General features: G+C 40.6%; 1 protein-coding gene across 1 annotated transcript in view; it reads right to left on the minus strand.

The window, feature by feature from the left end:
• Positions 1–1169: 1169 nt before the first annotated feature.
• The window catches only part of LOC126481162 (odorant receptor Or2-like), a 47818-nt gene continuing 36587 nt past the window's right edge, over positions 1170–12400 (minus strand). The window contains exon 5 of the mRNA XM_050104730.1: positions 1170–1242. Coding sequence (XP_049960687.1) covers positions 1186–1242 — 57 coding nt within the window. The 3' untranslated portion in view covers positions 1170–1185. The remainder of the gene's footprint in view (positions 1243–12400) is intronic.

Here is a 12400-nt window from a genome sequence, read left to right on the forward strand (position 1 = left end):
CAAAGAAACTTCTGGTCATCTTAAGGTGTATTCTGAAGATGGCACAAAGCTTCGCACAAATAACGCAGCAGCAAGATACAGACACCCGACACGTCACCCGAAATTTCACGGAAAAACTGTATTTTTGATAAAATATACCAGAGGAAAATGTAACAATTAAAACTGGCAGTAGCAAAAACACGTGAAAAAAGGGATTCGAAATTAGAGCACAAAATAAGCCATAATAAGTGTAGAATCCTTGGATGATATAAATCACATATCTCATAGCATCACGTGAGAAAGAAAATAAATAAAATCCACTGAAGTTAGCACAGAAAGTGCTGAACCATGTTTGGGTTGAATAAAAAAGAATCAAACGATGTCTTACAAGCTGAATTTCTCCAGTTTTTTTCTGTGAGTGACGATCCTTTGACATTTCATAGTACACAAACATAGACTACTCAAATGACACGTCTTCATCTGAAGCGGAAGAAGTGCCATATTGCATCAAAAGCTTTGAAGGTAGTGGACAATAAAGGGTTACATAAGCCGAATGTGTACTGCTTTTCTCATTACTTGTTGTCTTCCTTTATTGTTTGTACTATTATAAAAGTAACAACCTAAGAAGTTATAAGCTACACAGTCAAAGTAATTTACTCATATATTGTCTCATATATTATAAAGATGGGTAAGTTGTTAGTCATTTCATTACTTGTCTCTAAACCGAATTCCATAAAGTACATTGGGTGAAAGTCTGTGGTAGAATTTATCACACATTCAATTATGGTATTCAATTCTACGAGCGAAATCTTCTGCTGCAATTATCAGTAAACTATTTTGGTAGTTGTAAATTAATGTCGTGGGGTAGCGTTGTCATTTATGACGGCACAAACATGATGAATATAATTTTGTCACTAAACGTTTAACTCGGCGAAGTGTAAGGCACGTGATTTGAGTACCTAATGTAAAACAATATGATCAATTTAATAATTAGTGCAGACTATTTAAACAATCTCATATCAGTGTTTTAACAGCATTGTATCCTTCATGGCGCGTATTTCTTCTGTGGTTGTGACGGGCAAACAGCGGCAGAACCCCTGAACCCAGATAAAGTTTTGAGGCAGACAATTATCTGCTAATCATAACCTGTCCATATTCCATTACATTTCCAAAAGAACTGATGTAAGGGAGGCAGCACGACATCAGTCATTCGGAGCTCAGCTGATTCAGCAGCGCGAAGTACGAATAGGAGGCGTTCATCAGCTGCAAAAGAAATCATTTGGTTAATCACATGCAAGAAGAAAAAGAAGTAACATCGGCGATACTAAAGGCACGTAATTGTTAACATAGTAATGATTGTGGCAGTTTAAACTGTCCTTTAAGTCATCTGAAAGAGCTATCACTCGTTGTGTAGAAGTTATGACGTATCTTTCAGTGAACATGGATAATAAGGCGGAGAGTATGCAGCCATATGTCATCTATGGCTGGTACAAAAAATTACCCGAAATATTAATTGTATTTGTAGCACAACCAACGCTGCTAACGCAGTACAAAAGATCCAGCACTTGTAATTATATGCAACCTCCTACTTCTAATGAAAATAACTTTTAATTAAAGTGGTTGTGCTATAAAACACGTTATGTAGATGACAAAAAATGTTTAGTGAACAGATTGTTTAATTCAAGTAGAGAGGTTGTCTTGCATGTGGATTTGTAAGTACATATGCCTTTCTACAATTCTCTAATGTAAGAGACAATGGAACATTCTCTACATATAAAAGACAATGTCCTGACTGACTGGCTCATTGCTGCCCAGCCGAAACCGCTAACGACAGAAACTTGAATTTTGGAGAAGGTGTGGATTTTATACTGTAGGCGTCGTTCAAGAAGGGATTTTTCAAATTTTCAACTCTTTGGGTGTGAATTAGGGGATCAAGGTTTTTTTTTAAATATTCACTATTAAGGCAGTTTTGAAGCTGCATTTACGAAAATTGGTATTTGGTTTCTAAGTCAGCAATAAAGAAATACATGTGTCAGCATTTTTGGAAATTTAACACTGTGGGTGTGAAATAGTGCTTGAAAAATTTTGTTTAAAATATTTCATTATTAAAGAATTGCTAAAGTATTTAGAAATGTACAGCTATAAACCTAGGTATTTGACTTCTCAGTTACAAATAAAGAAATACGTGCTTCAGTTTTTTTTTTTTTTTTGTAAGTTCAACCCATATGGAGGGGGGGGGGCACCAGGGGATGAGAATTTTTACGGAAATATTTCATTGTGCAAGCATTTTTGAGGTTAAATCTATGAAAATTTGTATTTGGTTTCTCTGTTAGAAATAAAACATACACATGTCACTGTTTCTGGAAATTCAACCCCTATGTGTGTGAATAGGGGATGTAATGTTTTATGGAAATATTTCATTGCCAAAGAATTTTTAAAGCTTACTCTTTGGAAACTGGTATTTGGCTTCTCGGTTGAAGACGAAAAAAATACGTATTTCACTGTTTTGAAAATTCAACCCGTAAGGGGATGAAATAGGCTCAGACTGATTCACTGACTCATCATCGCTCAACCCAAACCACTAAGGATAGAAACTTGAAATTTGGAAAGTGTGTGGATCTTCTACTGTAGGTGTCGTTTAAGAAGGGATTGTCGAATATTCCATTCCTAAGGGAATTAAATAGGGGATGAAAGACTTTTTGAAAGTATGCCGTTATTAAGGGAATTTTGAAGCTAGATCTACAGAAACTGGTATTCCGTTTCTCAGTCAGAAAACAAAAAACACATATTCAGCATATTTGGAAATTCAATCACAAGAGGGTAAAATAGTGGGTGAAAGTTCGTTTGAAAATAAATAGGTACTAAAGCACTACAAAAGGACTTTTAAGGCTACGTCTCCGACAGTTGTTACTCGACTTGTAGCTTAGAAATAAATAATACGTGTTTCAATGTTTCTGGAAAGTCAGCCGCTAAGGAAGTGCAATAGGGGATGAAAATTTTTAAGAAAATATTTCGTTATATTGAAAAAAATTTTAAAGCTAAATTTATGAAAGTTAGTATTTTGTTTCTCAATTAGATATAAAGAAATATTTGTTAGAGGATGACAGGTGCTACGGAAATATCTGCACACCATAACACCTCGGCAGTCGGTTATCAGTACTACTACCAGCAAGATAACAAACTTATCTCAGGGTCTCTTCTGGCGCCAGGTTAACTTTCGGTGGCATGTTATACAACTGGGTGACTTATATTCAAGGTCGGCCACCAATATGAGGGCTGGGTCAAATGCAAACGAGATCTCCCCTTTATTATATTATGAATCCAGCCGCCTGTGCCTCCTCATTCTGATCTGATCCTCACAGTAAAAGGATGAAGAATCAAGTAGAAACAGAAACCTCCCCCAGCTATAAGAACAATACGACTGTTAGATATGAAATCAAATGTCTAATATCATTATAATAAATTTTAATATTGTTATTAATAGATATATACTCGATTAAACTTATGGTTTGTTATTGTTCCAGGAAGCAAACGCGCCTCTTTTGTCGTAGTTACAGAACTGCTACATACTATTAGCCACACTCACACAGAAGCAGAGTCCCATGGATGGTCTTCCTTACTTATTGGAGCTGGTGTTCAATTATACTGTATCACGGCTATAGACACAGTAGCAGCCACTATCACAGCCCACCAACATGCAGGCAAGTTCCTCAAAAGCAGTAGGGATCACCAGCGCTTATAATGGGACAGCAAGTCGATCTAAATGTGTAAATGGGGGTGTATCATCAGCTAACGACTTTGTTGTGTTGGTTGGAGTAGAAAACACACAATACATTGGTACCAGAGTTCAATATTCATGATAAAAGGGGGAATATTTGTGCAATATTATGGGGTATATAAAGAATAAGATGGCAGAAAAATGTGATCTATCACATACTCCAATAGATGTTCATATATATGGCCATAAGGTCTCAATAGTACAGCGTCTAATGAGACAATGCTGGAATTAACATAATTGGACACAAGCATGTAGTTAAAACATTCAGTATTGTACTACAAAGATTGGCACAGAAGTCTGTGCCATTAGCATCCCTAAATGAAAAGTAGTTTCCTATGAGTGTTTTGACTGTTGGAGCAAAAGTAGTATATGTACCAGGTGAAGTGGTGTATCAACACCTGCATTCCATTTGTACCAAGTCTGTAAGTGCAGAACCTGTCAACTCTGTAGATGCTTGGTTCACTGAAGGAATTCCTATATAGTGAATGCTGCCTATGGCCTCAAAGAGGATACAAGGTGATTTTAGGGCATACAGATGATAGCTATTTACAGACTGTTGTGCTGCCAGTACACAATGAAATTTTTACATAAAAATAAACAAATCACAATGTGTATTGTTGTTATTTCTCATACATCCCACATCCTCTGCAACCACCTGTAAAAATACGTATATAGCTTCGTATCAAAAGTCAGTGTGCTCAAGTGCCACCACTACCACCACGACCTTTGCTGCCGCCACCACTACCTCTGCCAGCGCTACTGTTGCTTCCTCCAGCATCTCTGATGCGCCGCCATCTCTGATACTCCTGCCAGTGCCATTGTGTTAACACTTACGCAAAAGTGTCCCATACAGACATACAATAATAGCCACAGGCTTGCTGCTTATTCGGGCCTGATAACCAGCCTTCCACGGGGAGCAGATCACAGTAACGAACAGATGGAGCGAGACTTATCTATCTCACCATAACACGAAACACAAGTTCTTGAAAAGATGTATATACTCTGGCTTAGTTAGTAACATCCCATAGATTACCTGACATTTCCTAGGCCACTGTGACCTACACACATATTATTACAATTTTTAAACACAATGTTTAGAATAGAATCACTTATTATTTTCTTTTTTACAAACAACACCATGCAGTTTAGTAGGAGTCCCATCACCGTGGCACCATGCATTCACATCATAATGTTTGTAGCAGGAGTAATACATAACAAGAAACATGTCAGTTTCAAACATTTGAATCTGCAAGTTAAATCTCTGTGAAATATCACATAGAAATGGTAAAAAGTGTGTAGGAAAAAAGTAATAGTCTACAAAATTGAAACTACGATGTCTTTCAGTAAGTATCTTACAAATTTTCAAAAGCACATAACAAATATTTCTTGATTTCACCTGCTAGAACATGTAATAATGAAATGATAGTCCTCCTGCTGAAGCTTTGTAGTATATCTGGGAATATCCAGAACATCTAGGTAGTTTTCTTTAGTGCACCGGCGTTGTGCAGTCACTGATCTCCTTCAGCGGAGAGGTTATCGCTGATGTATCAGCGGACATCACCTGCAATATACAGTCACTGCCCTCAAACTACATTGCACGACACTACCGCAGTTTCAGTGAAATAACGACCACTACTATAATGGACATGGATTACGAACAAGCAGTGAAAGTTTCTAATTGAGAGGAATATGCTAGTTTGTACATGAACAGCCATATACAGCTGCTCGCAGACATTTTCCAGAAATTCTAGAATGTGGGCCTGGGCACATACATTCTGATTCCTGCCTTCTGTTTCACCAAATCAAGACTTTTGTAGGTGGTACTGTTAAGGGAGACATGTGTCAGGATTGACCTCTTGACTAATGACATATTGCTCTTCTTTGAACGCTAGTTTCGTGTGGGACTTTGCCAGTGCAGACACAGGCATGGCAAGGCGAATAACCCATGAGTGAGGGAGTCGGAGGATGGGCTATCTGATGATTTAAGTTGCATCCTTTACTTGGATGTAAACAACCTGTACCAGCACGCAGTGTAACAAAGTTTGCCATTCAGAGGGTTCTGATGGCTGCCTGAAGAGGAAATCGTCAGACTGCAGGACGAGATCCATGATGTAGCTGGGGATGCTGGTGAGGGATACGTTCTTGAGGTAGAACTGGCATGTCCCACATACACTACTGGACATCAGAATTGCTATACCACGAAGATGACGTGCTACAGATGTGAAATTTAACCGACAGGAATAAGATGCTATGATATGCAAATGATTAGTTTTTCAGAGCATGCACGCAAGGTTGGCGCCGATGGCGACACCTACAACGTGGTGACATGAGGAAAGTTTCCAACCGATTTCTCATACACAAACAGCAGTTGACCGGCGTTGCCTGGTGAAACGTTGTTGTGATGCCTCGTGTAAGGAGGACAAATGCGTACCGTCACGTTTCCGACTTTGATAAAGGTCGGATTGTAGCCTATCGCGATTGCGGTTTATCGTATCGCGACATTGCTGCTCGCATTGGTCGAGATCCAAAGACTGTTAGCAGAATATAGAATCGTTGGGTTCAAAAGGGTAATACGCAACGCCGTGCTGGATCCCAGCGGCCTCGTATTACTAGCAGTCGAGATGACAGGCATCTTATCCGCATGGCTGTATCGGATCGCGCAGCCACGTCTCGATCCCTGAGTCAACAGATGGGGACGTTTGCAAGACAACAATCATCTACACGAACAGTTCGACGACGTTTGCCGCAGCTTGGACTATCAGCTCGGAGACCATGGCTGCGTTTACCCTTGACGCTGCATCACAGACAGGAGCGCGTGCGATGGTGTACACAACGACGAACCTGATTGCACGAATGGCAAAACGTCATTTTTTCGGATGAATCCTGATTCTGTTTACAGCATCATAATGGTCGCATCCGTGTTTTTCGACATCGCGTTGAACCCACATTGGAAGCGTGTATTCGTCATCGCCATACTGGCGTATCACCCGGCGTGATAGTATGGGGTGCCATTGGTTACACGTCTTGGTCACCTCTTGTTCGCATTGATGGCACTTTGAACAGTGGACGTTACATTTCAGATGTATTACGACCCGTGGCTCTACCCTTCATTCGATCCCTGCGATATCCTATATTTCAGCAGAATAATGCACGACCACATGTTGTAGGACCTGTACGGGCCTTTCTGAATACAGAAAATGTGCGACTCCGGCCCTGGGCAGCACATTCTCCAGATCTCTCACCAATTGAAATCGTCTGGTCAATGGTGGCCGAGCAACGGGCTCGTCACAGTACGCCAGTCACTCTTCTTGATGAACTGTGGTATCGTATTGAAGCTGCATGGGCAGCTATACCTGTGCACACCATTAAGCTCTGTTTGACTCAATACCCAGGCGTATCAAGGCCGTTATTACGGCCAGAGGTGGTTGTTCTGGGTACTGATCTATGCACCCAAATTGCGTGAAAATGTATTCACATGTCATTTCTAGTATAATATATTTGTCCAATCAATATCCGTTTATCATCTGCATTTTCTTGATGTAGCAATTTCAATGGCCAGTAGTGTATATGCATGATGCTCACAATGTCATGCCATTGTGTCTAAAGTGCTCAGCCGGCCGAAGTGGCCGTGCGGTTAGAGGCGCTGCAGTCTGGAACCGCAAGACCGCTACGGTCGCAGGTTCGAATCCTGCCTCGGGCATGGATATTTGTGATGTCCTTAGGTTAGTTAGGTTTAACTAGTTCTAAGTTCTAGGGGACTAATGACCTCAGCAGTTGAGTCCCATAGTGCTCAGAGCCATTTGAACCATTAAGTGCTCAGCCAAGCGAAATGGTGCAATTTTGTCATATGATGACATGATGGAGACCGTGGCTGTTGTTTGAAGACAAATGTTGATGGTGTTAGGACAGCAACCAGCCACAAATTTACTTTCAGTTCCTTTATTTAAAGGACACCGTTAGTGGTTTCGAATCGTTGTGATTCATCCTCAGACGGTTTACACGCTTTCTTAATGACATGTTGTGTGTTTTTTACAGATTAATTTTCCTAAAATATAAATAATACATAATTATAAACACGCCACACACAGATGGTTGCGTTACAGATTGTCGTTGCGAACAATTTACGTATGCAACAACAAGAATGCAGTGGGAATGCATTTACATCTGTTGGACGCATGTTATGAAAACAAATACTCCAAACCGTCGTTTCATGTAAGTCACATGCAACGAAATTCTGTAACGCATCCATCTGTGGTGGTGGTGGTGGTTTTGGGGAAGGAGACCAGACAGCGTGGTCATCGGTCTCATCGGATTAGGGAAGGATTGGGAAGGAAGTCGGCCGTGCCCTTTCAGAGGAACCATCCCGGCATTTGCCTGGAGTGATTTAGGGAAATCACGGAAAACCTAAATCAGGATGGCCGTACGCGGGATTGAACCGTCGTCCTCCTGAATGCGAGTCCAGTGTCTAACCACTGCGCCACCTCGCTCGGTTGAGCCATCTGTGTGTGGCGTGTTTATAATTATGTATTATTTATATTTTAGGAAAATTAATCTGTAAAAAACACACAACATGTCATTAATAAAGCGTGTAAACCGTCTGATTATGAATCACAACGATTCGAAACCGGCAACGGTGCTCTTTAAATAAAGGAACTAAAAGTAAATTTGTGGCTGGTTGCTGTCCTAACACCATCAAGCGAAATGGTTCCATTCCAAAGCTGTTGACAATGCTGGCGGATAAGTTGGGATATATTCTGCACTTCAGAAACACCAAACAAAGCGCGCTCGTGATTTGTGACTTAAAAATGATTTTTACAAGTTAATGAATAATTCAGCTTTCGGGAAAACAATGCAAAATGTTGGAGAATAGCTCAAAGTTTATTTAGTTTACCTGTGTGATGGACGTTATGGTGCAAGAGATTACATCGCCATGCCGAGTTTTATGCAGTTCACCATCTTAAGCGAAGGATTTGTCACTGTGGAGATGCTCAAGATTTAAGTGCAGTTCACAAAGCCTGTCTATATCGGTAGTTGTTTTCTAGACCTCTCCTGACTCCACTTGTCCTGATTCCACAACGAGTTTGTGAAATGAAATTTTTTCGATCCAGAGTTGCTTTACATCGACACAGATAGTTTCACCTATTAGGTGAAAGGGTGTGATCAATACGAAGTTAATAGGTATGATCACGACGGACCTGACAAGTCTTGATATGCGATGTTTTTGGAATAACACACGAAACAAGAAGGTTATCGGCCCTATGAACGACGAGGCGATTGGCTCGCAGATTGTGGAGTTTGTGGGACTCGAGTCGAAAATGTACTCATATCCCACAGATGCAGGTGCCACCCAGAGGTCAGCTAAGAGCGAGAATCGTGCGGCCTGAAAGGTGCTCATGATTGAGGATTAGATAAGATGCCTGCTCAAGGGCACTGGCACCGCTCCGCATATGGTGTGCCAGGTAACTTTTAGTCGTGAGGGCATGAGGTACTTCATGCGCTGCTGATGAAAAAAGTCTCTCGTATCATGACGATAAATGGTTCATCTGTGGAGATGAGCTCTGCACCTTCCCGTATTTACACTATTCATTGAGTGATTGTGTGGCTGGACATTTATTTGTAAATAGTAGAAGTATGAGCTAGTATGTACTGAATAATTGGATGAAGCGTTTGTCATAGTTGTGTGTTTGTTAGTATGCATGCCTGATTGCACACTGTGTATGCATATACTGTTTACATTGTATACTAAACAGCACACCGTATATGTGTGTAAATATTGTATATATTTGTGTGTATGTGTGCAATTTGTTTTCACCTGCTGCTAATAGTTCCTGTTTCCCAGCCACGGCGGGTAGCCGTGCGGTCTGGCGTCTTGCCACGGTTCGGGCGGCTCCCCTCCCCCCCCCTTCCTCCCCTCTGGCAGGGGGATCGAGTCCTCCCTCGGGCATGGGTGAGTGTGTCGTCCTTAGCGTAAGTTAGTTCAATTCGTGTGTAGGCCTAGGGACGGATGACCTCAGCAGTTTGGTCCCATAGTCCTTACAACCAATTTCCAATTCCTGTTTTCCAAATTATCAGAAGGCAATGAATAAAATGTAAATACTGTATACGTACTCGTGTATAGAAAAAAAATGTAAACGCTGCACCTTTTTTTTTTTTTTTTTTAGTCTTCTGACTAGTTTGAGGCGGCCCGCCACAAATTCCTCTCTTGTGCTAACCTCTTCATTTCTCATTAGCACTTGCAAGCTACGTCCTCAACTATTTGCTGCATGTATTGTAATCTCTGTCTCCCTCTACAGTTTTTGCCCTCTACAGCTCCCTCTAGTGGCATGAAAGTTATTCCCTGTTGCCCTAAGAGGTATCCTATCGTCATGACCCTTGTCAGTGTTTTCCACACATTCATTTCGTGTCCGATTCTGCGCAGAACCTCCACGTTCCTTACATTATCAGTCCACCTACTTTTCAAAATTCGTCTGTAGCACCACATCTCAAATGCTTCGATTCTCTTCTGTTCCGGTTTTCCCACTGTTCATGTTTCACTACCCTACAATGCTGTGCTCCAAACGTACAATCTCAGAAATTTCTTCCTCGAATGAAGGCCTATGTTTGATACTAGTAAACTTCACCTGGCCAGGAATGTCCTTTTTGTCAGTGCTAGTCTGCTTTTGATGTCCTCATTGCTCCGTCCGTCATTGGTTATTTTGCTGCGTAGGCAGAAGAATTCCTTAACTTCATCCACTTCGTGACTATCAATCCTGATGTTAAGTTTCTCGCTGTTCTCATTTCTGCTACTCCTCATTACTTTCGTCTTTCTTCGATTTACTCTCAATTCATATTCTGTAGTCATTAGACTGTTCATTCCATTCGGCATATCATGTAATTCTTCACTCTCACTCAGGATAGCAATGTCATCAGTGAATCTTATCATTGACAGCCATTCACCTTGAATTCGAATTCCACTCCTGAACCTTCCTTTTATCTTCATCACAGCTTCTTGGACTTACAGATTGAAGAGTAGAGGCGAAAGACTATATTCCTGCCTTAAACTCTTTTTAATCCGGGCACTTCGCTCTTGGTCGTCCACTTTTATTATTTTCTCTTGGCTATACTACATATTGTATATTACCCGTCTCTCCCTATAGCTTTTTCTCAGAATTTAGAACATCTTGCACAATTTGCCAGGTCGACAAATCCTATGAAAGTGTCTTGCTTTTTCTTTAGTTTTGCTTCCATTACTAACCGCAACGTCAGAATTGCCTCTCTCGTGCCTCTATCTTTCCTGATGTCAACTGGTCCTCAATTTTCTTTTGCATTCTTCTGTATATTATTCACGTCAGCAACTTGATTGCATGGGTTGTTAAGTTGATTGTGCGATATTTCTCGCACTTATCAGTTCTTGCAGTCCTCGGAATTCTGTGGATAATATTTTTCCGAAAATCAAGTAGTATGTCGTCAGACTCATACATTCTACATACCAAGGTGAATACTCGTTTTGTTGCCGCTTCCGCCAATGATTTGAGAAATTCTGATGGAATCTTATCTATCCGTGATTTTAAGTCCTCCAAAGTTCTTTTCAGTTCTGATTTTATTATCGGATCCCCTGTCTCTTCTAAATCGACTCCTATTTCATCTTCTATCACATCAGACAAATTTTCCCCCTCATAGAGGTCTTCAATGTACTCTTTCCACCTATCCGCTCTCTCTTCTGCATTTAACAGTGGAATTCCCGTCGCACTCGTAATGTTACCATCTTGCCTTTTAATTCACCTAACGTCATTTTCACTTTCCTATATGCTGAGTCAGTATTTCCGACAATCATCTCTTTTTCGATTTCTTCATATTTTTCATCCATCCATTTCATCTTTGCTTCCTTGCACTTACTATTTATTACATTGCGCAGAGACTTGTATTTCTGTATTCCTAAATTTCCCTGAATATTTTTGATACTTCCTTCTTTCGTCGATCAACTGAAGTATTTCTTCTTTAACCCATGGTTTCTTCGCATTTACCTTCTTTCTACCGATGTTTCTCTTTCCAGCTCCCGCGATTGACCTTTCTAGAGATTTCAATTCATCTCCAACTGTTCTGCCTACTGAGATACTCCGAATTGCTGTATCTATAGCGTAAGAGAACTTCAAGCGTTTCTCGATATTCTTTAGTACCTCTGCATGCCACTTCTTTGCGTCTTGATTCTGTCTGACTAATTTCTTAAACTTCAGCCTTCTCTTCATAACTATTACATTGTTATCTGACTCTACATCGGCTTCTGGTTGCGCCTCACAATTAGGATCTGATTTCGGAATTCTGTATGACCATGACGTAATCGAACAGAAATCTTCCTGTATCACCCGGCCTTTGTCAAGTATACATCCTCCTCTTGTGATTCTTGAACAGAGTATTCGCTGTTACTAGCTGAAATTTGTTACAGAACTCAATTAATCATTCTTCTCTCTCATTCGTTGTCCCAAGCCCATATTGTCCTCTAACTTTTTCTACTACCCCTTCCCCTACAACTGCTTTCCAGTTCCCTATGACTATTGGATTTTCATCTTCCTTTACGTACTGTATTATCCTTTCAATTTGGTTTTCTGTCGAGTCTGAGAAGAACACCCCAATCACTCAACTGTTCACAGTAACACATTCTCTGCC

This window comes from Schistocerca serialis, chromosome 5 (genome assembly GCF_023864345.2).
Source record: "Schistocerca serialis cubense isolate TAMUIC-IGC-003099 chromosome 5, iqSchSeri2.2, whole genome shotgun sequence".
In the NCBI taxonomy this organism is placed as follows: Eukaryota; Metazoa; Arthropoda; class Insecta; order Orthoptera; family Acrididae; genus Schistocerca; species Schistocerca serialis.